The sequence below is a fragment of the Sesamum indicum genome, linkage group LG2, assembly GCF_026168435.1.
Source record: "Sesamum indicum cultivar Baizhima isolate 11 linkage group LG2, ASM2616843v1, whole genome shotgun sequence".
Lineage (NCBI taxonomy): Eukaryota > Viridiplantae > Streptophyta > Magnoliopsida > Lamiales > Pedaliaceae > Sesamum > Sesamum indicum.
Window position 1 is genome coordinate 5,428,056 of NC_142658.1, and position 25,796 is coordinate 5,453,851.

Sequence of the window (25,796 nt, forward strand, 5' to 3'; positions counted from 1 at the left end):
TCGAGTATGAAAGCTTTATCGATTTTTTTTTTCAGTTCGAATTTTATTTGTCAATGAATCGAATATGACCAACTTTTATGGATATCGAATAATTTTGAGTCTTAAATAAGCGTTATTTATGGATATAGTTGAATAGTCTCTTTTAATTTTATTTATTTATTAATAATATAATATTTGCAGCTAGTATTTTTTAGATTATAAACGACGATATCCTGAAATATAAAATAAAATTAACAAGTATTATTAGTTGAGTATGTGTGTAATGGGCCAACTGGGTTGAGATTCTGTTTCTCGTCAGAAGCCCATTTTGCATGGAGAGTTCTATTTCCTCAATGCGGCCCATTTCAAATTTGATTTTGCTGCCCAACTGGGCCCAAATTACCCCATAGCCCAACTTAAAAAGATTGTGATTTGAGTGTTAAAATTTTTGTTTGGATGGAGGGCATTAGTGGAATTTCAGTTATAGCAAATCTTCCAAAGCAAAATTCGCTGTTCCATGAGTGAGGAGCACTGCAATCCGTAGAGCCGCACTGAGAATCTGACCGGCGCTTCTTTGTGTGAGCTATTGTAAAAGAGATGGGTTGGACGAAAGAGCAGCTCCTTGCTCGTTTGCAGGTGATTTTTTCAATTCGTCTTCTTCAATTACATTGTGTTGTAGCAATGAATTTTCTGAAATTCCGGCAAGAATAGATATTTGTGGGATTATGACGCGGTACGCGATTCATACCAAAATGGTTTCTTACTGTTTCGTTATGGTTGATGCCTCAAAATGTCAGGAATTTGCTTTGGGAGTAGATTAAGTAATTCAGTGATGGAGTTTAATTTAGTTTATTTATTCCAGGGAAACTGATTTAGTGCTAGAATAATTAGTTGTTCTAACTTTACCTGTATGAAAGAGATCATATACTTATGAGGATATGCAAAATTTCCTGAAGCTGATATTGCTTGATTAATTTGGTCTTGTATAAGTGAGCTGCACCATTTAGGTATGAGAAGGTTATTTTGTGCAGAGTTTTAGTGCATTTGATAAGCGGAAGTCGGATACTTGGTAAACGAGGAATTTTTCCCTAACAGTTGCTGTGCGGAAAGGCTATTTTGTTTTCCTGTTCACAGTGACTGTAAAGATGGAGATAACTGCTGACGTTTTAATTGGTTTTATTCTGAAACTGGTGGTTGATTTAGAAATCCTATGATTTATCTGATATGATATTAGATACGTTAAGTGTATGAGTCATGCTAATTGGTGATTCGGTTTAAAAGTTTGTTTACATTTTCTGTCTAGTTTGTATAGTAATCTCTTTGCTGATTTCCTCAGGAACTTCAGATAGACTTTTCCAAGTATGAACATCCAGTTGTTTTGACAGTTGAAGCTCAGGTAATACACTGTTTGAACTCTTCTCACTTTTCTTAGTTTACTGGAGTTTGAGGGGACCTTTCATTTGCATCAGGCGAAGTATGTTGGGCACATGAAAGGCGCATTGAGCAAAAATCTTTTCTTGAAGGTAAGATGGTCAACATGTGAACGAATGCTTCTTACTTTTTTCTTGTTTATTTCCCTGAAAATTTTACCTGAATGCTTGCTGTTGGTTCAATGCCAGGACAAGAAGCAAAGATTTTATATTGTGTCTGCATTGACGGAGACAAAGGTAGATCTGAAAGGTATATATTCCTTTTTGATAGTCGGTTGCTGTTTTTCCAAGTTGTATTCTCATATGTTGGCATAGATCGCAAAAATCCCGTTCACTTAAAGGATAAAAGAAATATTAACTTGCTGTTGGGGGTTGTGTCTCGCCACTGGGCTGTGCAGTTCTGTCTCAGAGGCTTGGTCTGGGAAAAGGAGGTATAAGAATGGCCCCAGAAGAAGCACTTGGAGAAATTCTTCAGGTGTGTGCTGGTTTAAATATGGTTACCTTGCTATATATACTTTATCACATGCATAATATTTCAAAAAGTTACTTATAATGTTTGCTTTTTGTCAAAGATGGTTTCTTTACTTGGCAAAAACTTTTGCTTGGAACTGAATGCTGCAAATGCTTCACAGGGATATTACATTTAATTCCTCTTATCTGCTTAATGATTCTAATGATCTTCGGGCTTATTCTCGATGCATTCATTTGATTTTATTGAAGGTGCCCCTAGGTTGTGTTACTCCTTTTGCACTCGTGAATGAATCGGCAAGGTATATCTCCTGTCCTCTGGGCTCGTTGTGATATATGTTAATTGTTGTAACTTGCGTACTTATTCCAGAATACGAAATTTTATTTTGTACTATTTCTGTTTTGCTTTTGTGTAGGCATGTTTCTTTATTATTAGATCAAGGTTTTAAAAATCACGAGTGCTGTTTCTTCCACCCATTGTCTAACGACTCGTCAATCGGTAAGTTAATAGAACTTCTTTTAGCCGAACACTTCAGAAAATCACCAAGGTAGGTGGGAAAGTGCCCGATTGGGCTTCATTCTCCAGTCATGCTTATATTAAATTGTTCAATTAATTGACACTTATCTGGCCCTCAACCTTCTGTTCCCTTGTTATTGTTTGATCGAAATATCTTAGCTCCCACAATTTTATGCTGCAGCACTTAATGTTCGTGATCTTGACAAGTTTCTAAATTCAATTGGAAAAACCCCTGCCTATGTTGACCTGGAGGTAATATTGAGATTAGTTCGTAGTTCACGTGGTTTTTTATTACTATGGTTTAACTTGAACTTTTGTTGCTGCTTTCACAGGCTAACCCTGCAGTAGGAAAGGATCAACCTCCAGATCTAGCTATGCTTGTTCCATCTGATGTGAAAATCTTGGCTGAAACTCCAGAAAAACAGGGATCCTCTCAAGGTTCTGAAAAGAATCATATCTCTGTGAATAACCAACCTACAGCTGTGACAGGTAAAATTCTCGGTTAAGCCTAAGTTGTAACTGATGTCCTTGTATCAGACTCCATTCCTATTCATGCTCATCCGACGAAGATAATATGCCATGTGCACTATAGCTTTGGATCCTGCTTACAGTAGACATCTTGTGGTAAACCTCGAAAAATGACTGAATCAATAATCTCTTTTTAGACTCTGGGGAAACATCTATTTGTTTAACCACTTCGTTGATGGGTAAACCATTGTGTTGTAAGATGGACAAAACATGGTTTTAAATGTAAACTGCTGATATTTGATTAGTGGCAAAAGCTGTAAAACCGTCCACTGCTTCCACAAAGGAGAAATCACCTGGTGCAGTGCACTTGTCAATCTCCTATGCTGACCCTGACAAATTTGTTGAAGAGATTTTGGAGAAGACAAGAACCACAGTTCTTGCAGAGGTGAGTAAAATATTACTTTCTTAATCTATTAGTTCAGGACATGTCATGGTGATCTGAAAATCTTTTTATCTTATAGATTACAGAGGAGAACATAGAGAAACATCGAGACCAACTTGCTACGATGATTTCAAACAGTATAAGCAAACAACTTGGGTTGGAGTTGAAGAACATTTCTGTGAGTAATAAAGTTTCTTCGCTCTTAATTTCTTAGAGTAGATTTACGTGCTAGTTACTTTTTACGTTGAAATGTTTCTTCAAATGAATGAGATTGTTGGCCTCGTCCTTTGATGTGAACTACGAAACCTACTTGTTTGTTTAAGCACAATTAATATGCATTCTGGAAACAATGCGGTAGCACTCTTGAAATAACTGAATAGCTGGAACTTCTGCATCACTAATTGCTACGGCGTGCCTTGTTACGCACTCAGAATACCTAAGGAGATTGTTCATTTTTGCCTGAAACTAATTAAAGTCTGGTCGGATTGCCAGTTGTCAATTTTGAGGATATCAACTTTCAGAGATGAAATCTTGTGAAATGACATGGTATATATGAAATGTAATGCGTCTCCTGAATTCTTTTAGCTTTTATTTTTTCCTTTCATAGGTCCCAGTTGCTGAGCATGATTCATGTGTAATACTTCCAACATTTCTTGTGTACATTAGATGATTCCTAATATGTCTGTACTTCTCCTACTCGCATTGGTACCTTTTGTGTGTGTCTGTAACAAAGCATTAGAAGGGTTTCACTTATATTCTTCTGTTTCTTCATTTGGTCTTTTATATGGCCTTCAGTCATAGTCATTTTCATGTTATTATTGCAGACAATATTCAAGAACACGGCATACACAGAAGGCTTCAAAGCTGGAATTCATCATCAACCGAGGAGATTGTAAAATTATTAACATTCATCACAAACATAGAGACACCAAATACTAGACAAAAAGTTGTTTGGAACACATGGCATGGAATTGTTTGGCTGCATTCTTTCATATGTAATACGGCTTGAACTAATGCCATTCTTTAGTCTGGTCGACTTAGGGTGACAGTTTCGGATTATTACAAGATTTCCATTGAATTCATGACCCTTCATGTTTTATCAGTTAAGCAACCTTGATTTGGTTCTGCTGCATCATGACAATCTTAATATAGTCAGGACGTTGTAGTACTTGGCTGCTGCTTATCCTTCTGGATTTCAACATTAAAACCGAGGGTGATACCATTGAACTTCTTGGTGCTTTTGCTTCGTGCTTTAAAGAATAGTACACCTCCATGATTCAGCTGCTGAAAACAGGCAAATAGAACCGATTAAATAGAACCAAGATGGCCTGGTTTTATTCTTGTTCTTTAATATCAATTTACATTTTTGTACAGCTATAATCTTGTATTTGCGGAATGGATCCATCACAGTTGAGTTCAGTCCTCACCGCGGTGACGTGGGGTGGCAGCCCCATTGCTGTGTGACTGAAGTGGCCGATACCTGGACCTGAAGGGCCACAAATTGGCCAGCTGCCTCAGCCGCCAACACCTCTGCTGCTGCTCCCTGCTTCCTTCATCATGAGATTCACTAGACCTCTCACCCGACTCGATCTCCCGATCTTCACATGGGACTGTGAGCTCATGGCGGCAGACAGGGCAAGAATTGTGGAGCCTCAGCCACGGGATGATGCAATCAGGATGGTAGATGTGGTTGCAGGGCAGCTCTCTTGCTTCCATCCCAACTTTGAATTCTTCCTTACAAACTGGACACTCCGAGTCCGTTTGCAAATGGTTTGGGCCAACTTTAATCGTGGGAATAGCATTGATTACTGAATCAGGTGCTGGTGGGGGGCCGGGCCTGTCATTCTGAGTCAGTTCTTCAATGAGTTCTTGCAATCCTGGCCCGGTGAAGTAGTTTCGAGGGTCCACACCCGGTGGGACTAGCCTTTCTCGAGGTAGATTGGGGCCTGCAGGTGGGGGACGTACGGGCCGAAGGATGATCCAAGTTCTGGGCCGGGCTAGAATCCCACTTTCAGGACCCCAACCATCGCTGTCCTCGTCAAACAAACTATTCCTCCTCCTGGGCCGAAACCAGCTTCGGTTTCCAGCCTCTTGTAAGTCCTCATCAAACAAACTCGAGTTTCTCCTTCTGGCCCGAAACCAGCCACCATTTCCAGCTTCTTCCGAGTCCCGTCGGCGGTGTCTTCCCCGCCCATTGATCCGTATTTGGGCCAAATCCGGGCCCGGATGGGTTCTAGGAGTGCGCGATCCAGCTCCAAGCGGAGGATCAAGCATGAGAGCCAAAGCTTCCAGAATTCGGGCCTCGGGAGAGGGATCAAATGCAGTGAATTCAAGAACGGGGCGGGGCCTTGACATGTCAATTTCATACAGAAACCGGCCGGAGCAGCGAGGGCAGACAACCCCGGAGGGATTGTCAGATGCAATTCTGACGGTTCGATGGCATTGGTAACACCAGTAGAGGTTGAAGTCTCTGTTGCCATTACCACCAGTTACATTGGGAGGAGGGGTGGAAGACATGATTGTTTCTGAAACTTGTTGGATGGATGAAAGAGAAGCATCCGTTTCCGTTTCAATTATATGCCAAGAGGAGTTGTTTTGTTGGTAGGGAAAAGGATGGCTTTGTAAAGCTGCGTCAAGTGATTCTCTTCTTCTCTTTCTCTTTCTCTTTCTTTCGTCGTAGGCAACTTAACTCTACACTTCGCTTTCTGCTTCTTCTCAAGGAAAAGCATTAGACTATGATATGAATTAACTAAGTTGCAATTTTGCTCTTACTTAATCAGCTTTGTCACCACTTATTAAACTCAATTAATGATATTTACGTTTATAAGGGGTTTATATGTAAGTTTTTAAAAAATAAAACTAATTTATATAAATGATTATAAGTGTACATGCAGTCATTCAAAAAGTTAGTTCGGAGTTGTTTGTATAAATAAACTATAAACTATTATGATATGGATTTGTTACATTAATTTCAGCTGGGCGCTGTAGATTGGATCCGGCCCATTTCTTACAGCCCGAATTAGTGCAAATAAAAACTGCCTTGGACTTGTAGAGCTAAAATCAAGCCTATAGCCTTTTAGTAGCCCAATCCCAAAGGAAATTCTGGGTTGGATTTCAATCCTCGGCCCACTTAGTATTCCAACTTGTTTTTCAGCTGACCCCGGAACCCAAACCCACTTAGGCAGTTTTCAGTATGACAAGTATTTTATTTAATAATACAAAATTCTCAAATATTCCAAGAACTACAACACTCAACTGTGTGTGTCTTAATGGAAAAAGATTTGGTCATCAGAAGGCAGCCACTTAATCCATCTATATTGTTTGCTCACATGGTTGTGCAGTGGAAGATATTGTCATTAATGTTTTTATGACAAAATTGCAGCTACTTTTAACATCTCACACACACATTTCAATGACGTCTTGGCATCATCCATATGTACTATGTACCCACTCTCCAGTTTGCAAAATCAATGCTACCATTTTTCACTCAACTCATACACACCTCCAACCACCCCTAATTTCAACACATAACAAGATTTTTTTTGTTTTGATTGAATTAAATCCAAGAACCTAATATGTGGGGTGGCTATTTGACAAGGTAAAGCAAGTTATATAAAGTCAAAGTAGAGATTTTATGACATAATGTACAAGACCTAAGTCGTATTTAATTTTAGGTGGGAAGAACTTAGGGGGTGTGATTTTTGTGACACCCCATTTATTAAGAGCTCACTCCATTAGACCGACATTGCGTATCAAAGTCAAAAAAGAGGAAGTGGGTAGGTGACTTACTACACTCATCACTCACCTCTGCCTCCATTTAGGAAAATGATTTTCTTATTTAATTCCTAGGTAAATAAATGACTCTAATTTGAATTATTTCTTTTGCTTACAATGTGAGTTCAGTTCATTTTTCCTATTTATTTATTATTTTTAGTCAACATATAGTTGGCGATCTGTGTGTTATTTAGATTTTCGTGAATTTAATGTCAAGTGGAATTGTCAATTATTGGAGTTGTTTGCGTGAGTCGGACCACACGAAAGTTTCAAAAATTGCAAACCAGATAGCATGGCGACAACGTAAATGAGGGTTAGAAGTCCCTTTTAATTTTTTATTTATATAGACTTTGTAATTAGAAGTTGCAGACGAGTCGATCTGGCTCGCCAGATTCGATTTGGAGCTCAAGCTCAAAAATTTTTGTTTATAAGCTCGCGAGCTTTTTATTTTTTAATATATTTTTTATTTTTAATTGTTTTATATATTTAACTCCGTATTCAATACTACATCAATTATATATTCAAAATTTAACCATATATTATAATTATTAAGTAATATCACATATTTTAAATTTAGCTAATGATAAAATATGATATTTTTATTTATATATTTAATCTCTATGAAAAAACAAATAGATATTCTAAAAAATTATTTATATTTTAATTATAAAAAAATTAAAAAAGCTTGAGCTCGAGCCAAAAAATTGTGGGCTTGTCTTGAGCCAGAATTTTTTGCCGAATCTTGGCTCATTTACACCCATAATTGTAATTACTAGTTATATCAATATTTTAGCAAATTGAGGAATATATATACATATATCTTAGTTTGATAATACACGAATATAATAAAAAAATATGAAATAAATTATAATAATAAAACAAATACTTACACATACATTAGAACTCGAACTCATGATTTTGAATTTATTAACGAGGCATCAATCTTAACCAATAGAATAAGATATTATGGTAGAAGTCCGTTTTAGACACTTCAATTTTTATATTTATTTTATTCTAAATTTGATATTTGATAAAGTCTTTTCAAATTTATTTCATCCCCAGCCTCTAGAAAGTTTTGACTTATATACAAAAAGCACAATATTTGGAAATTCAACTACTTTTATGTTTGTACGCGTACCCTCCAGGTTGAATCACTCACGGATTTATAGTTGGGTTCTGATATTAATTTATCACGATTTCATTTTCAGTTCTAAATAAAAAATATGTATTTTTAATTTCGTATAAGTTTTTGTTTAAAAAATTTAGATTAATTAATAAAATTATATTTTATACTGAATCATTGTGTTAAATTAATATATTCCCAACGAAATTACGTATAAAAAATATATATTTTACTTTAATTACTATTTCAAAAAATAAAAAATTGAAAAACAAATAGGAAGGGACGAGAGTCTGGTGTTTGTTGTGTTTCAATTCAAATTATGCAGTAAAGTAAAAAAAGAATGAATAAGTAGTTTGTGGGGTTGATAGAAAAATCTTTAAAAAAGTAGTACACAAATGTTAGTTTGACGTTCACAATACCAAAATATTCAATCATTTTGTTGGCTACAAAACATTGTGAAAATGTAATCATTCATCTAAATTATTTTTTATTTTTTATTTTTAAAATTGATCTCATTGATTGATATGAATAAAAGTAGGGAAAGCGGGCCACAGTTTAATCAAGATTCAATTCCTTGCATTATTGTTACATTTTTTTCTAAATATATATAATGTCTTAACAATTCAATTAATTGAGGTATAGATTATTGGTGCATGCTACGTACAATATATATATATTTGTAAATTTATGAAATTTAAAATTTGGGCATTGAATAATTCAAATATGTTAGTAAATGAAGTAATGTATATATATTTATTTATTTTTATCTAAGATTGGATTTAGAAAGAAAAAAAAAGAGTAACTTCTTTGGCTTTGCTAATTATCTTAGAAAAATAAAGGGATGGAGTTAAACTGTCTCTTAAGATTATTCAACAAATTTTAAAGTATTGACAAACGTACAATCAGAAGACACAAAACATAAAAGAGAAATAATTACAAATCGATTCAAAATTTAGGATTTGTAAGTTTGAATGCCATATTTTCATATTCAAATTTTGGTGGCCTTAGAACTTAAATTTGAACCTACATGACCAAAAAGAGAAGCAAAAAAGTTCTTGAAAAGAAAAAAAAAAAAAAAAAAGGTAGCTCCCTTAGATATTGACCAGATGAGAGTTTCAAGAAATGCAACAAATCCCAGAAATAAACAATTCAAAGCATCTCTTGGGATAATATGATTTTTCAGAGTTTGAACCCTAAAACCCCAACCAGAAGACCTCATCCACTTATATATTTTAATCCTAAATTTCATTAATTGCAGCAAACTTGTAATAATTATAAAAAATAAAAGGGACATGCTACACGACATTACACACAGGAATAAATTTAATGCGTATTGTCTGTGGGATATGTTGGTCTTAATCTTTTAATTTAATAATATACTAAGATAGATCTTTTATTATTTAGTTGTTTCTAATAATGCTATTTTAGGGAAGTGATAGGTCATGGCTGATGTATATTTTGCTCCTTCAACTCTAAATTAATAACTGTAATTTTCTTATGTTAATTTATTGAGAAATTCAAAGTTTATCATTCCCAATATTTTGATTCTAATACTTTATTCAGTAATTTGGATATTAAAAACTGATTAAATATATTATTAAAACAAACAAGAATCTATTACCTAAAATTATAATTACACCCGCATTAATAAAATCCCGACCCATATGGGAGTTTGTAAAAAAACTTACTTAATTTTAAAATAAGCGAATAAGAGTTGAAAGTCATAATTATAAAAAAAAAGTTGATGTTAAAGTGTTTGGTTAAAAAAAATTTGTATATTATGGAAAAATCGGATTTTTGTCCCATATGTTAGGATCTTTTTCAATATAGTCCTATTCGTTATGATTTTCTCGCATTGCATAAGTTGAAAATTTTCTTAATATTAGCGCTCACATGCATGTTTTGTCCAATAGTTAAAGAAAAATGTACAAAAATGCTAAAGGCTCCATAATTATTGGACGAAAAATGCATATGAGGACTAAAAATAGAGAAATTTTTCAACTTATGAGATGCAAAATGAGATCGTTACAAGTGAGACTAAGTTGAGAAAAAACCCAACTTATGAGGCCAAAAATGCAATTATTTTTGTGTATTACCAACTTATTTGTGTGATTACTTAACAACCCTGATAGATGGGTAGATGTTAACTGAGATATGGTATTTTCCAAGTATAAAAAAAATAAATTAGGATAAAAAAAGTTCAACTTTTTTATAAAAATAATTTAATCTACAATAAACACACTCTCACCAGCTTATAGTTTTTAACTTAATTTAAAATAAATATAAATGAAAGTTGTAATTCCAAACACTTCCGTACTACTTAATTTAAGATAGGAAAAATGCGATTTAGCCCCCTGTGATATTGCAAACGTGCAAATTATTCCCCTATGAAAAAACATTAACAATATAAGAGGGTAAATTGCTATTGCTTTTTTATAAGGAGATAATTTGCGTATTTATAATATCATATGGGTAAATTGCATTAAACGCTTCTATATCTCACTTAGAAAAAGCTCTTTTCAAGCTTGCTATACTTTGGGTTGATTACACACACAAAAAAAGAAAAAGGTAATATACGGTGAATAAAAGTTCATCCAATGTTACGCTTCAGAACGTGCTAATAAGAAAGCAACAGTCAAAAGATGATCAGAGATCATCTAATCAGAGAAGATTAGTAAAATAATCTGAGTAAACAGTAGTGATCTACTGGTAACTTGGCTTTGACAGGTGCATGTGGGAGTGGTTGGACGTATAAAAATTAGCTATATAGGTAGAGATTTGAATCTGGGGAGCTGTGACTGTGAGTTATAAAGCAAATAGAAAAGAAAGAAAGGAAGGAGAGAATCTGAACAGGCTTTGATTAGATAAATTGGAAAGCTTTTGGCTTTTCCAAGCTTAAAAAATTTTAACATGCAAGAGAGATTGTGGATGAAGCTGGAAGCGTGCATTGAACTTAAAAAAGTTGGAGATTTTTCACTTAAGTAAACCCCACCACTACAGCAGCATGTGCTTGTGTGTTATAACAATGAGAAGCTCCCAAACATTATCCAACTTGGAGATGGAAAGGCACATGAGAGTTTCATACATCTAGTGAAACATGGGATGGGACACAACATGTAAGAAAGTGCAAGATTCTTGGTTTTGAGCTTGTTATAATATGGGATTTGTTAAAATGGGATAGGGTTCAAGAATATTTGTCAAGATACATCCACATGTTATGGGGTGGTAGAAAAAGTGAAAATTAAGTGAGTTTAGATCTTATAAAATGGATTTTTGAGTGTATTATTTTTTATTTTTAACACAAGTTTTGCTAATGAAAGCTTTTAAGGTGTCAAATTGCTGGTATCGACATGACTATGTCATGGGGATGGGAAAACATCAACTTGCTGGTAGGAATCTTCCATTTTGCAAGTATGAACAAAGCTAACAAGAAAGGGTGAGTTTGAGAGGAAAAGTGCTGCACAATAATTGATCATTTCCCTTAGAACACAAGATTTTTGTGGATTTGCCTTTTTCATTGCCTTTCCCTACTTAGAACAAACAAGGCCCTTTTGTGTATATGATATTACAATAGATTTAGTGTTTGCCGCTTCTTGAAGCATGGTTTTCACCAAATACAGCAGCAGCATTGCGATAGGGTAACTCATGTAATAACAAGAGATGATGCTTTGAGAGACAACCTGAGGTCATTGTTTTGGACTCATTATTGCAGAGAAGAACATAATAATGGAACCCCATTGTTCAACTCCACCCAAAAGAAAAACAAGCCTTATGGCAAGTGGACTGGAGCAAGAAAAGGATCTTTGCTGAAAATTTGATCTTTCACTGATGTATACATGGGATCTATGTACAAGTTACAGCGTAGTCAAACCAAATCTCAACATACTCTCGACCACCACCAGTGCGCTTTCAGCTCGCCAGGGTGCTCAATTCGTTGCTTTTGTATTGAAATTTAGTAAATTTACATTTACCAGCAATGCTTGTTATCTTAAATGTTAGTATCGCAAAATTTTCCATCGATCCTATTTTGGACGGCTCTGACTGCAGCAACTCTTGCGGCTGTGGCAGCCCTGTTGGCAGCCACCACGGCCTTGTTCACCTGTTCATCCACCCGGCGAAGGTGGATCGCGTTTTCTGCTGTTTTTCTAGCGGCCTGCCGAAATTAATAGTTTAAGAAAAGTCAAACCAAAATGTTGATACAATATAGGGCTAATAAATTGTTCTGTGTATGATGAAACGCCAAAAGTTGTCACCTGAACGGCTCGAAGAACGGCATCGGTCAGAGGGGGAAGGCGAGTCCTGAGATTGCCACCATCCCATTCACCACATCTTGTCTCGCCATTTCGGAAAGTATACATGCCATACCCTTGCTTCCGCCCTTCATGCCATGATCCTTCATAATAATGACCATTGGCGAAGTGATAGACACCAAAACCGTGGATTTTATCTCCAAAATACTCCCCAGCGTATCGATCTCCATTCCTAGAATACAATCAAACTGCATCAGTATTTGCAAAGTTCCTTTTAATACAAAACAAAGAGATAGAGATCAATCAATTTGTTTACTTCAGGTAAGGATTTCCCAATTCTTCGATGACAAGACACCAACTCAATATTTGTGCATTTAATACCAACAATCTTAAGAGAAAACTAGATTGATCACAGAACAACCCAGTAGAAAAGGTTGAACGCAGAGTACAATATCTCGAATATCTTTTTCAAGAACAATCCTTTGAATAGCATTCAACAAACAATGTCAAACATAATTCAGAAATGCAAAAGAGAAACTTTTAATTACCACTTTCTGATCTTAGCAATCTCTTAAAATCATTTTTCATCAAGGAAGACAACATTAACAGAACTATCTGTTTGTTCCCACGAATTTTTGTAAGAAAAAAGAAAAAGTGACAAACAATTACAAAGCCCCAAATTCACATAAAGGAAACCGCCATCTTCAGTGAGCATATAGCTTTCGAGTGTAGAGAAAATTACACTTTAAACATTCAAACTGTCCTGCTATTATTTCGAGCTTATACTGCTCCATCAACAAGCTAAAAAACATAACACTAATTAACACAACAAATAACCACACAAATTCGCATCAGAATCCCATAATAGAACTCCCAAGATGTCTTGAAAAATTCAAACCACGCAAACTAATTAGAAAAACAAGAGTTAAAGAAAAATCAAAATGTTCACCTGAAATGGTAACATCCAAGGCCGTGTTTAACACCGCACTTGAACTCCCCAATGTAACAGCTCCCATCAGCGCAAGTCTGCACCCCAACACCGTGACTTTGACCATTACACCACTCTCCAGCATACGTATCCCCTGTATAGAACTTATACACTCCATATCCATGCCTCAGACCCTGCCTATACTGCCCTTTATATCTACTCCCTCTTGCCCAACTCTCAATCCCATAACCATCATACCTCCCATCAATCCAGTCCCCTTCATACCTTCCATTCACAAAGTAATTATACACTCCACTACCATTGCACTTTCCCTTGTGGAACTCACCTTCATAGAAATCACCATTGCTGTAAAACTCCACCCCTTCTCTTATAATCTTTTGAACACCATTCTCCTTCTTGCTTTGAGGTTTCGTTTCCAATTTGTTTAAATTAGACTCCCCTATGAACCATTGCACCGGTTTTGAATGGGTTTTGGAGGCAAAACAAGAAAGCCCGAGTCTTTTTGCATACTCATCACATAATTGCTTGCACAAGTTAAAATTTTTGTTCACGAAAGACTTGTTTCTGGAGACTAAGAATAGTAAAACCGCGATCAAGATTAAAGCTAAGAGTAAGTTTTCTGAGGTGGGAATGTCGTCCCTATTGAAAAAAGAGACAAAGGTGTACACAGAGAGCAAGAGGATGACGAGAACCGGTGCGAGAGGAGCTGAACCGGACCTAACTGGAGGTTTCGAGACGGGTTTGCTATGGGGCTTCTGCTCCTCGATATCAGTTTCCTGGTCAGGTGGGATCTCGCTCACAGAAGATAAGCTGTGGATTGATGATCGGATGGTGGGTGAAGAGCGGAGGAGTGAAGAGTTGGTCCTAGTAAGCTTCGCCTGGCTTTTCTGGCCGTCCATGTTAACATTTAGACTTTCGAGTTTCATTCTCAGCCGTCGATCTTTCCTCCTCCTACCAGTGGGACCACCTCCTGTACCTCGATATTCTTGTCATGTACTCCGATGCTGGTTTCATCTCCGGTGGTGCGCAGGATAAGCAGTGAAGCAAGTGCGCATTTTTAAAATTTTCAGAAGAGAAAACACTGTGTGTTGTGTGTGAGAGAGAAAGAAGAGAGAGAGGTGAGAGAGAAAGAAGAGAGAGCGAAGGTAGTTTTGGAATTGTTCGGAGTGGACCGAGTTTAATGTGGGGGATGTGAATTTATATGTTGGAAAAAGCGATGAGGTGGGCCCACCTGTACTTGATGTGATCCGTCGATGAAATATCTGAGGGCCGAAAATCGGTTCTCGTTCCTAGCCGTCGATGAGGAAGTTCCCGGTACTGACGGGAAGGTACTGTCATCGGATCTAGATTCGGCTTTCTGGGCCTTCTTACTTTTGATCTCAGGCCGGCACGTGCGACTGACATGGAATTTTCTTTTATATCATTTCTTTTCCTTTTATTTTTTTTTTGTACAATTTCTTTGAAAAACAAAATTAGAAGAAAAAAAAATCTCAACACTAATTGAATACAGTGAAGAAGCGTGAGTCGCATTTAATTTAATATTATGGTTCCATGATTAGAAAAGTAATGGTGGCTTGTTTGACACGATGTTACGACAAGTAAAGTCGTCATTTCTTTCTCTTTATAGTATTTAATAAAACTCATTTACATCTTCTGGTGAGATGGAAAATATTGATAACAACATTAAAGCTTATTTATTAATAAATCGAATTTATTACTATACAAATATTATTGTCCTAAATCATAAATGGATATTAATTTAATAATTGACAAATAAAATATTTATTTTTCCAGCTATGGTTATGAAAAAAAACATCATAATGGTGTTTGGTCCCATAGTTTATCCAATCATAAACAATGTATAATAATTATGAATATTTGGACAACTGAGATACTACCTGCCCCACAAATACTCAATTCCTATTTTATTATTTTTCTGTATTGTTTTATTATAGTAATTATTGAAAACGCTAGTATATTTATTGTAGTAAAGCTTTTGATCAATAAGGGTCCATAGCTCAGTGGTAGAGCATTTGACTGCAGATCAAGAGGTCACCGGTTCGAACCCGGTTGGGCCCTGTTTTTTTCCCTTTCAGTAATGTTAAAATTGATAGTGGGCATAATGGGCCATAAATAAAAACTCCACTGATCTGGCCCATTTAGATAGCCCAAAATTTTGCGTTCTAGCTACATTTCAATAATTGGACCTAACTTGAGTGATAAAATTAAATCTGAAATTACCAATATGATAATTTCTTATTGCTACACTCTTTTGATTAAGTGTAAAGAATGTCACCAGTAGTAGTTTGCGGGATTATACAATCGCCTCAAGGTTTAAACATAAACAGCTAAAATACTGCTTACATCTGTCAAGGGAAATGGTTCTTTAACAGCTACTCTCACAGCTTCTTTAAAAGCTTCTCCTTCATTCTCTTCACAGCAGTTCGAAGAGTCTCTTCATCTTTACAGAAGGTAAACCTCACAAGATTCTTGCCCTCTTCTGGATTTAAGTAGAAGACGCTGGTCGGTATTGCAACGACCCCGACTTCCTTGATTAGGTACTCACAGAAGGCCACGTCATTTTCCAGCCCGAATGGGGTGTGATCCACCACCACAAAGTAGGTTCCACTCGATGGGTAGACTATGAATCCCACAGACTTCAAACCCTCTACCAGGATAGCCTTCTTTACCATGTAATCCCTTCTGAGTTCTTTGAAGTAAGAATCTGGAGCTCTTAGGGCTGTTGCAGCTGCATATTGCATTGGAGTCGACGTTGCAAAGGTAAGGAACGAATGTGCCTGTCTTATACCCCATGTCAAGTGTGCTGGAGCTATAGCCCAACCGATTTTCCAGCCCGTTAATGAGAATGTCTTCCCCAAAGAATTCAGAGTCACTGTCCGCTCATACATGCCAGGCAGTGATGCAATGGAGATGTGATCCATTTCAAAAGCTAACTTGTCATAAACTTCGTCAGAGAAAACCAGTACATCATTTGCGATGCACAGGGTAGAGATGACATTAAGTTCTTCCCGGGTGAACATCTTTCCAGTGGGGTTATGAGGAGTGTTCATCAAGATTGCACGTGTGTTTTTTGAGATGATAGATCTCAGCTCATCCAAGGGGACAGAAAATTCTGGGGGCCTCAATGTAACACACTTTACGCTAGCACCAGCCATTGAGAGGGTAGCTTCATAGGAATCATAGAATGGGGCAAAGAGGATAACTTCATCACCAGGATTTATTAAACCTAACATCGTTGCAGCAATGGCTTCAGTACATCCGGAGGTGATTGTGACTTCCTTCTCCGCATCAACAAGTAGTCCTGCAGTGTCTTTCTTGAATCGCTCGGCCACTGCTGAATTCAGCTCAGGAATTCCACATCCACGAGCATACTGATTGTTACCGTCTCTAATGGCCTGAATAGCTGCTTCTTTGACAAACTCTGGGCCGTCAAAATTGGGAAAGCCCTGGCCAAGATTAATAGCACCATGCTTGATAGCAAGGCTACTCATTTGTGTGAAAATAGTTGTCTTGAACTTCTCCAAGCGCCTTGCAACCTATAAACCAAGCCCAGAGGTACAAAAGACAGGAATCCATTTCAAGACATCATCATTTTGATCAATTTCTGGCTCTATTTGCAGCAACTAACGAAACCCTCGTCAATGAAATCACTCTTTTTATACAGAATAAGTTAAAGATACCCTATGTGTGTGCAATAATTCAACCACAGGGCACAGGTGAGTGCATAATTTCTTGACAAAACCATGAAACCTCCAACCAACAGATTGATAATCTAATACAGTCTCAAACTATTCCTCAATGAAAACAATCCAATTTAATCACTTAGAGCCACAAAATCTATACCATCAAACTCAAAATTTCAACAATCTGGGATCACTAGAAAATCCATAATCGAAACAGAAGCCGAATAATTAGCACAAATACTCAAAAGGGCTCACCCCAAATCAATCACAAAACAAGCCCGTCAAATCAAAGAGAGAGAGAGAGAAGAGACCTGCACAGGTTGAGGAGTGGCGTTCTGGGCTGAGCCATCGTGGGTTGGCGGGGCGGTGGATGCTGAAGAAGAAACCATGATAGATGCAAAACCTCACGCTGCAAATGGTGTTAATTTTAGCAGTATACTAGCAAAATCGCAGTAATTAAGGTATTCATTCCATGGTTTTGGAATGTGATACTTGGAATTATTTTACCCTTTAAAATTGTCCCCGTTTTTCTGGGATTTCAACAGTTCTTTCACGTGCCTAAGTTGACTGGCTAGCAACACAGGTCAGATTCGTCGGAATTTGGACCAAATAGTGTCTTTAAATCGGGCCGGAAAGTGTACGGTGGCAGATTTACATAGAAGTTTAAAGTGGGCTGTTAGAAGATTAAGTCCGGATATAATCACACAGGGCCAAAATTAGTGGGCACAGTTCATATTTCAAGCACACGTTGAGTTGGTCTCATGAAAGTAAAAATTCATGAAGTCAGTCTCGGAAGTGTTTAAATTTTAGGGTTTATACATAGACCCTTTTTAAAGTAGGAATGATTATGTTTACACCCTTGCATATATGATCTCTTCACAAAAATTATTTTTATTTTTGTTTGTATAATCATAAAAATTACTCATAATAATAAAGGAATAAGGGTAAATTGTCTACTGATGTTGACACTTTTGGGGTTATACACATTTAAAAAATATAGATGATTTGAATAAATAGGCCACAGGTTAAAGGGTATAAATATAATTATTTCTTAAAAATATGAAATTATACTTTTCTCAAAATATTTTTATAATTATACTTACACTTTGATAAAAAATTCTCTGTTCATACTAATTAGCGTTTGGACGAAAAATGTTGATGTCATAAAAAAAAGTTATATAATTCATTAATTTTACCCCACATTCAATATTCTTATAATAATTTTTTTATACTTGTACGGGATAAATAATATATATATATATATATATATATATATATAAGGTTAAATAGGTGTAATTGTACTAAAAATATATTTTCTGAACATTTTTTCAATTTGTGAATTATAATTTATTATAAATACATCCTTTTAATTATATATATATATATATATTACAATACCCGCTTAAAAATATAAAAATATTACTTGAGAAATGTAAAATGATGGGTAAAAGTAAAACTAGAAGTTTAGGTCATTTTTTTTAATTTGGAGACGTCATCATTTCGTGTCTATTAGAGTTTGAAATTCACTTTCATCTGAAAAAAATAGGTAAAGTATGAAGCCACTCCAAGTAGATGTTTAGTTCTGATAAATGTTCTTTGAGTTTTTAGAGAAATTCGAGCTACATAATAGGACAGATTTGGAAAGAGATCGCATTTTCCTCAAGATTCTTTCCTATCTTAATTAATGTCCCAATTTAGTTCTAATCAGGCTCGAAATCGTGGATCGCACCTCTGGGTCATTGCTACGTTTCGCTCCCGACCTCTGGGATTCTGTGGATGAAAGAAAATGTTATCTAGTTGGGTAAAGACCCGACGAAGATACTCCGATGCTCAAATTAGTATTGATTATATTGGAAAGTATCAGTTGCAGAAATGTGAAAATTACTCTCTATGAATGCGGAACTAAAAATTACCTTATTCCAAGAGTTTTTCTTCTTCTTATATTGAACGCCACCTATACGCTGACGTGTCCCCCCACGACCTCCATTTATGCCCCATGATTACGTGTAATGCGCTAAAAATCCGGTGTTATGGGCATTAACTATGCCATTAAATACCTAATCACTAGAGAGCCATGCACGAACACTCGGTCAAACCCCTTAGGTGCACAAAGTCACTTTTGCCTTTCTGCTGGGGGGTATATCCGTCTTTTTCTAAATTTTCCTCATCATTACTCCCCACTTCTTGAGTGACATCACTCTAGAAGTCGAAAGGCCCCTTCTGACTGTTGAGTTGATGATCTTGGAGCTTTATGAGCCCCACGTGTCGCTCATTGCATCTTACCTCGATCAATGCCCCTCAAAAGGACAGGTGTCTCCCGGGGATTGGGTAACGGTCAAATTTGAAACCGCCTTCCCTAATATATATATATGAGTCCATTTCAAAATATCCCCCTAGTTCCACAGATATCAGTCGAGGTCGCTGCTCTGAAGTGTTCGATCCCAAGTTACTCTCCTTCAACTTTTCGTCTATCGGATTTATTCCCAAGTACCATATCTTCTCCTAATACTTCTAATATAGGGTCTAACTTTGCTGCTGTTTCTTCCTCCGCCTCCTCTGATATACTTCTCAGAGATTTAGTACCCCCCAGGCGTAGGTCTCGTCCCAATAATCAAGTAGATAGGTCTAACTCCAATGAAGCTCATACCTACGAGAATTTCCAGTCTATATTGCAGCGTAATCCTTGGATGGGTATAGTTAGTACTGTAAGGTTACAAATTCAAAGTATAAAGGATAAGTTTTTCATCCCTACTAACTACGAAATAGTCATATCCCGATCCTTCGACCGTATGCATCAGCCCCCGCCTGGTTTTTGCTCATTCTCACTACAACACTTTGAGGCAGGATTACGTTTTCCCTTAGCCCCTTGTGTAGCCCAAATCTTGCGTCGCCTAAACTTTTGATCGTTATATTCATTTACGACCTCCACGAGATCCGGGGACGCAGGTTTTTTTTCTATCTAACAACCCGTAAAGAATGTAGGTTTCTCGACCCCCTCACTTCCAATGTAGGTCCTTGGAAGAAAAAAATTATCTTTGTTAGACCCCCTCCCGGTCGCGAATGGCCTTTCTCTCTTGACTGGAAGGTAGACAAGCCAAAGCCCGTTACGGAAGGAGGGGGCTTAGATGGGGATCAGATAAGCAGCCTTACCTCCTATCGATATGACCCGAAGAAGATTTTAGTAGAAAGGATTCTCTGGCTCGCTCACTTAACTCCTGCTCCCCTCCAGGTGGAGGGTACCTTAGGTGATACAATTTCCTTTACCCTTATCCTCTTTTATGATAACACCTTAACTAAATCTTTTTCTTCATGCAGTGACTATGGTGAGCCAGGCTCGCATTAACCAGCGCATCAGGGCGGCTCAGGCTCGAGCTGCGGCCCAGCTTGCTCAACCCTCAACAGGTTCTACTCAACCAACTCCAGCTGCTTCCTCAACACCAGAGGCCAATCTTCCTCTAGGCCCTATAACTATCGAGGTTGGTAGCGAAGAAACTCGATCACTTGGCCCCCCTAGCCAGCATCAAACCATAATTCCCCCAAGTAGTGTGAGGTCGCGAGATCGCCCTTTGAATGAAGGAGACCTTGCCGAAACCTCGAGGAAACGAAAATCTCGTGGTAAGTCCCCTCTTTTACCCAACTGGACTGTGGCGCGATCTCGATCTGGTGAGGAGGAACTATACTCCGAAGAGGCTAGGTTGGAGGAAGAGAGGAACATGGACGTGTTGCACGGGGTTACTGAATGCTGGAGGACTGCTAGATTAGATCTCCGAAGCCCAGAGCATCCCGTAGCTCGCTTGGAGGGTGATAGATGGATTCCGAATTGGCAAATCTCTCCTCGAAGTTCTGTTTTCAAGACCCGATAGGGTCAAGACTCCTGGGAGCTATATGATGCCAGTTGCCTTCCTTGTGATCAAGCTGCCCTTTTGCAAACTTCATTTACTCAAATGGAAGAGCATTGTGCTCACTCTTTAGTTCAGGTACTCTTCCTTCGTTCTTCTCTTTTTACTTAAACTTTGCTGATGCCGATTTTCCTTTTCTTTTTCTCTTCTTTTTAGGCGGCCAACTTTGTTCGGGGTTTAACTTTAAAATGTGCTGGCTTTCGGCAAAACCATCTCATAGTCGATCGTGCAAACCGGGAGTTGAGGACCAAGCTTACTGAATTTTCTGCTAAGGAAGAAGAGTGGTCGAGGTTGAGATCGTCAATGGAGGCCCGTATCAAGGAGCTGGAAAACCAAATGGCCTCCAAAGTATCTAAAGCCACTGCTGCGGGGGAAAAGAAAGGATTTGAAGCAGGTCATGCAGCGGGAAACAATGCAGGTACCATTGAAGGACGCGAGGCCTTTTTAAAGTCAGAGGAGTTCGCGCATCAAGTTCGTGAAATCCGCCTTAATGGCGCCCAAGACTTTTTAAAAGCCCCTACCTTCGACTCGGCCGTTGAGATTAAGGCGGTAGACTACCTGATGCAAGGCTTCGATCGCTGCAAGTCCCAAGCCACTCTTCTCAATGGATTTGCTTCTGATTTTGATGTTTCCCGCCTCAACCCCAGCCTCGATGCCAATCTTCAACCCTTCCCGGATGAAGACACTCCCCCTGCGACTGATGATGAGTTTGCTGTCCTACTTGAAGAAATTGAGAATATGTAGTCTCTCTTCAATTCCTCCAATGACTTTATTTTTAGGATCTTGTAATTTGTTCAACTTTCCTTGGAACTAATTAACTGGTAACGTTGTGATCGTGATGGATGATCTTTCACAGATCCAATCTATTTCTGCAGATATATTTTGCTTATATAAAACATAATAGAATTTTCGCAGAAATTCCAAAGAACATGGAATATGAATAATCTTTCACAGATTATAGTTTTATTCGCCTTTTTTCAGGCCATAATTCAGCCTTTCACAGGTTACAGTTTTCCCTTAATCCTTCTCAGATTTTCGATGTACTTCCGTCCATCTCACACTAAGACTTACCCATCCTCGTCAGATTGCAACTTATTCCAATCTTTTTCAGATTTTACATTTATAATCTTTCACAGATTATTCTCTCCCCATAGCTAATTTTAATCAGTAACGAATATCTTTCAACTAGCCTTTCTCAGGCAACGATCTAAATATAGAGCCTATGTTTGTTTTTGTGTTTTGGCCCATCTTAGAGATGGGCCAAAACACAAAATGGTGTTTGTATATATAACTTGCACACCTTCACTAGGTGTACAAGTTATATTATTTTTTTTTAATTTTTTTCTCTCTCCTCTCTTTTCTCTCTCTTTCTTGTCGTCTTTCTTCTCTTCTTCTTTTCTCCCTCTTTTCTCTGCAGCCTTGTCTCTTCTCTCTTTCTTTTCTTTTTTCTTCTTTCTTCTTTCTTCTCTCTTTCCTTTTCTTCTTTCTTCTTTCTTCTCTCTTTCCTTTTCTTCTTCTCCTTTTCTTCTTCATTTTTGTTTTTCTGGTCGCGTTTCTTTTCCTTATTTTCTTTCTTTTTCTTTTTTTTTTGAACACCAATTCAATCGTCTTTTATTTCATCAAACGGAGACCTCTGCCCTCACAGTCACTTGTTTCAGAAATAAAAGTACCTCAGAAATACACAATCGGAAATTGATTACAGAAGGTAATGTGATTTTTATAGTTGCATTACAAAACTTATTACAAACTAATAATCCTTGTTCCCAAAGTTCTTGCACCAGATCTGGGAGGGAATTGGATGAACTGGAAGATGTGGACGTTGCTCAAGCTCGGCAAATTTCATGGCGATGGGAATGCAGATGAAAACGATGCCAGCCATGGCGAATGCGGTATTGCGCTTCCAGTGCTTGGTCAGACGGTAGGGTCAACTGCACTGTTAATCTTTCTTTAAATTTAGGATTTTTCTTTTTTATTATGAACTATTTGTATCAATGTATTTCTGTTGCTGAACAATATGTGGGTTATTGAGAAGAATTATCACTGATTTGTATATTGAAATTCTTTTTTACATATTTTAAGAAATTGATTTGGGTAAGTTGTAGTATATAGTGTCGGTGCACTATACATACCTGTTTCGTTGCAGTGTGATGAGTATTTATTGCAATAAGTATTGAAGTATATATCAATTGTGACTATACACTGCAATTGTGACGATGCACTTGCAGAGACACAAATGGGTCATTGGGCACGTGCATTACGAAGATATTTTCGATATCCCTACACACGAGAGCAAGTCCGTGCTAAGTTCTACGAGTTTAAAAATCAATTTCGCCAGTTTCACGGCATCACTCAGCTAACAGGGTTTTTTATGATATTGAAACATTTGTTATGGTGTTTCCCTCCGAGGTACGACCACACGCGTCACGGGTACGTCATGTTATTGCAAATGTAATGAAATCCATTTAACAATTGTCATTTCAAATTACATACATTATTTCGCAACGCACAAACACCTTTCAATTGACCCTTTTGCAGCACTTTCCATTGGCTAGACGGTACTATCATTATCCAGAGCCACATTATCCCAGTATGCTAGAGGTTTGGGGCCTATTGATGTTGCCAGATGTTCCTACTGAGGCCCACAGCGATGCACCGGACAGCGAGAGCAGTCACACTGTGCGTATTTCGGTGAGAGGGCTAGCATGCGCCAATTGTCATATCGGATTCTACTGCCCCATCGGCACAGACGCATACACACATTGCCTGTTGGGATGCAGTGGAACATGTAGCTCGTGGCGATGTTGCCCCACCGGTGCCACACAGTACCCAGATAGCCGCACGACACAGTCTTGCCATGGGTTTAGAAGTGGGGGAAATTGGATCGTGGACTGATTATATTCGTCGATTTGGTGTGCAGCAGGATTGGGGTGCCCAGTCGTACAGTGAGGGCGACAGCACAGCACGCTCACGCCGACCACAGGGACTTCCACCATGGCGGCGTGACGGTCCTTAGAATTACAATGGCCGAATATGAAAACTCTACGTCAAATGTTGATTTAATTAGTAAAGCTGGAACAAGTACTCGAGCAGTTTGTCATTGTCAAATGCATTCGTTTCTTATATGTCGTGGCGATGTGTTTTAAGATTTTAACAATTCCCTAAAAATATGACAGCTTTATATGGTACAAGTAAAATATTTCCTCTATTCTGTTTTTAACTAATCAATACTAATTCACTGACCTTTAATTATTTATGTATTTTTTACTCAACACATCGTTCTTTACATGACAAACAATATTTGTAAAAAAAATTTCAAAAATATTGGGCAATATATCATTACTGCATGCGTAAAGCAAAGTGGCTATTGTTCGATTTATCAAGCAATTATTTTCACCACGAATATAAACGGCCATGAAATAATTTTCACCGCACCGATTTAATCTAAACAAATCTATTCAACACCAAAGCAACTGAGATTTAATTGTTTTTTTTTAAATTATTTTCAGTATATGTTTAAAAAATTATTTAATATATAATATATGTGAAATGTAAGCAATAATTACTATTAAAAAATAATTATTAACTTATGAAATTATTGATATTAAAGATATTTTTCAATGCTACTTAGTTAAGAAATATAAAACTTTTCTACCTAACGAAAAATACTGTAGTAGTTTCGTACACTACTAACAATATATCAGTACTATATCTAATTCGTAGTTTTATTACTTCAATTATCTAATAAAATTTATCTGTTCGCATGTGAAATTTTAGCGAATTTATTTTCAACACGTTATATAGAGCATTTTAACGCTTGATTAAAAAAAAATTTCAACTTAGACCATTTAAATATTTTATACTTATAATTTTTCCTATTTCAATGAAATATTTAAGAAATTTGAAATTTGAGGACAATATACCAATAATACATACGTAATTATAAATTTTTTATTTAAATTTAATATATTATATTTTTTTATTCCAAATATAAAGTCTAACAAAACCATTTAAGAGACAATACTACAATGTATTCAATCATGCATTTAAATTATAAATATTGTTTAAAATATAAAAATAAATGCCTCAATAAAAAAAATTATTTAACATAAATATATATATTATACTTCACTAACAAACAAAATACTATATACATATATATATATATATATATATTACTAAATATATATATATTAAAAGACATGATTTGACAATGAACAGTAACTCCTGTCTCCCAAATCCCAACATCAAACCTACACCACTTATTTTATACTATTTTATATTATATCAAAACACAAATCCAAACATACAATTTATCTCAAAACACATACTAACTTATTTCTATTTTTCTCTCTCTATCTCAAAAATACCAAAACAAAATCACCCAAAACATTAATCCAAACATTACGAGAATCTCCTAAGATTTCGTATATTCCAAGGTCGTGGTAATTCCTTGCCTTGAATATCTTGCAGTTTGTATGCTCCCTTCCCCACGATCTCGACCACTTTGAATGGTCCCTCCTAATTGGGGTCGAGTTTACCTACGTGTCTGGAGACTTCCACCTTTTTCAACACAAGGTCGCCTACTTGAAGCGATCTACACTTTAAGTTCTTATTGTAATTCCGCAATATTAAACTTTTGTGATGCATCATCCTTATTTGTGCCGCATCTCTTCTCTCCTCCACAGTGTCGAGGTCGAACGCCCTCTGCTCTCGATTGTTTGTGGGGTTGAAACTCGTAATCCTCAATGATTCTTCTCCTATTTCTGTAGGAATCACAGCTTCAGAGCCATAAA

The 25,796-nt window shown here is 36.9% G+C and overlaps 4 protein-coding genes and 1 non-coding gene across 8 annotated transcripts; 2 read left to right on the forward strand and 3 right to left on the reverse strand.

Moving 5' to 3' along the window:
* The first annotated feature begins 449 nt into the window (after positions 1–449).
* Positions 450–4,411, forward strand: LOC105155382 (YbaK/aminoacyl-tRNA synthetase-associated domain-containing protein). Its single transcript, XM_011071254.3, has 12 exons — positions 450–615; positions 1,316–1,375; positions 1,449–1,502; positions 1,599–1,659; positions 1,808–1,884; positions 2,130–2,179; positions 2,294–2,376; positions 2,576–2,646; positions 2,727–2,883; positions 3,168–3,307; positions 3,384–3,482; positions 4,129–4,411. Exons 1-12 carry the CDS (start codon positions 577–579, stop codon positions 4,198–4,200), a joined length of 963 nt encoding a protein of 320 aa, XP_011069556.1. The 5' UTR covers positions 450–576; the 3' UTR covers positions 4,201–4,411.
* Positions 4,195–6,056, reverse strand: LOC105155383 (RING/U-box superfamily protein). 4 transcript variants are annotated; one of them, XR_847307.3, is made up of 2 exons: positions 4,667–6,055; positions 4,195–4,585 (listed from the first exon to the last, which is right to left on the reverse strand). XR_847307.3 is itself a non-coding variant. In XM_011071256.3 (2 exons), exons 1-2 carry the CDS (start codon positions 5,819–5,821, stop codon positions 4,557–4,559), a joined length of 1,119 nt encoding a protein of 372 aa, XP_011069558.1. In that variant the 5' UTR covers positions 5,822–6,056; the 3' UTR covers positions 4,195–4,556. The 4 variants fall into 4 exon arrangements, 2 of the variants coding, with proteins under 2 accessions (XP_011069558.1, XP_011069557.1); XR_016064081.1 differs by having other exon boundaries at positions 4,195–4,588; XM_011071256.3 differs by having other exon boundaries at positions 4,732–6,056.
* Positions 6,057–11,985: 5,929 nt separating this feature from the next.
* LOC105155384 (uncharacterized) lies at positions 11,986–14,581 on the reverse strand. Its single transcript, XM_011071257.3, has 3 exons — positions 13,401–14,581; positions 12,455–12,683; positions 11,986–12,354 (listed from the first exon to the last, which is right to left on the reverse strand). The coding sequence occupies exons 1-3, from the start codon at positions 14,324–14,326 to the stop codon at positions 12,190–12,192; spliced, it is 1,320 nt and encodes a 439-aa protein (XP_011069559.1). The 5' UTR covers positions 14,327–14,581; the 3' UTR covers positions 11,986–12,189.
* An 826-nt stretch (positions 14,582–15,407) lies between these two features.
* TRNAC-GCA (transfer RNA cysteine (anticodon GCA)) lies at positions 15,408–15,479 on the forward strand. The gene has a single exon. It is a non-coding gene; the product is annotated as a tRNA-Cys (tRNA).
* Positions 15,480–15,601: 122 nt separating this feature from the next.
* LOC105155385 (uncharacterized) lies at positions 15,602–17,623 on the reverse strand. Its single transcript, XM_011071258.3, has 2 exons — positions 17,416–17,623; positions 15,602–16,957 (listed from the first exon to the last, which is right to left on the reverse strand). Exons 1-2 carry the CDS (start codon positions 17,491–17,493, stop codon positions 15,800–15,802), a joined length of 1,236 nt encoding a protein of 411 aa, XP_011069560.1. The 5' UTR covers positions 17,494–17,623; the 3' UTR covers positions 15,602–15,799.
* Positions 17,624–25,796: the final 8,173 nt, after the last annotated feature.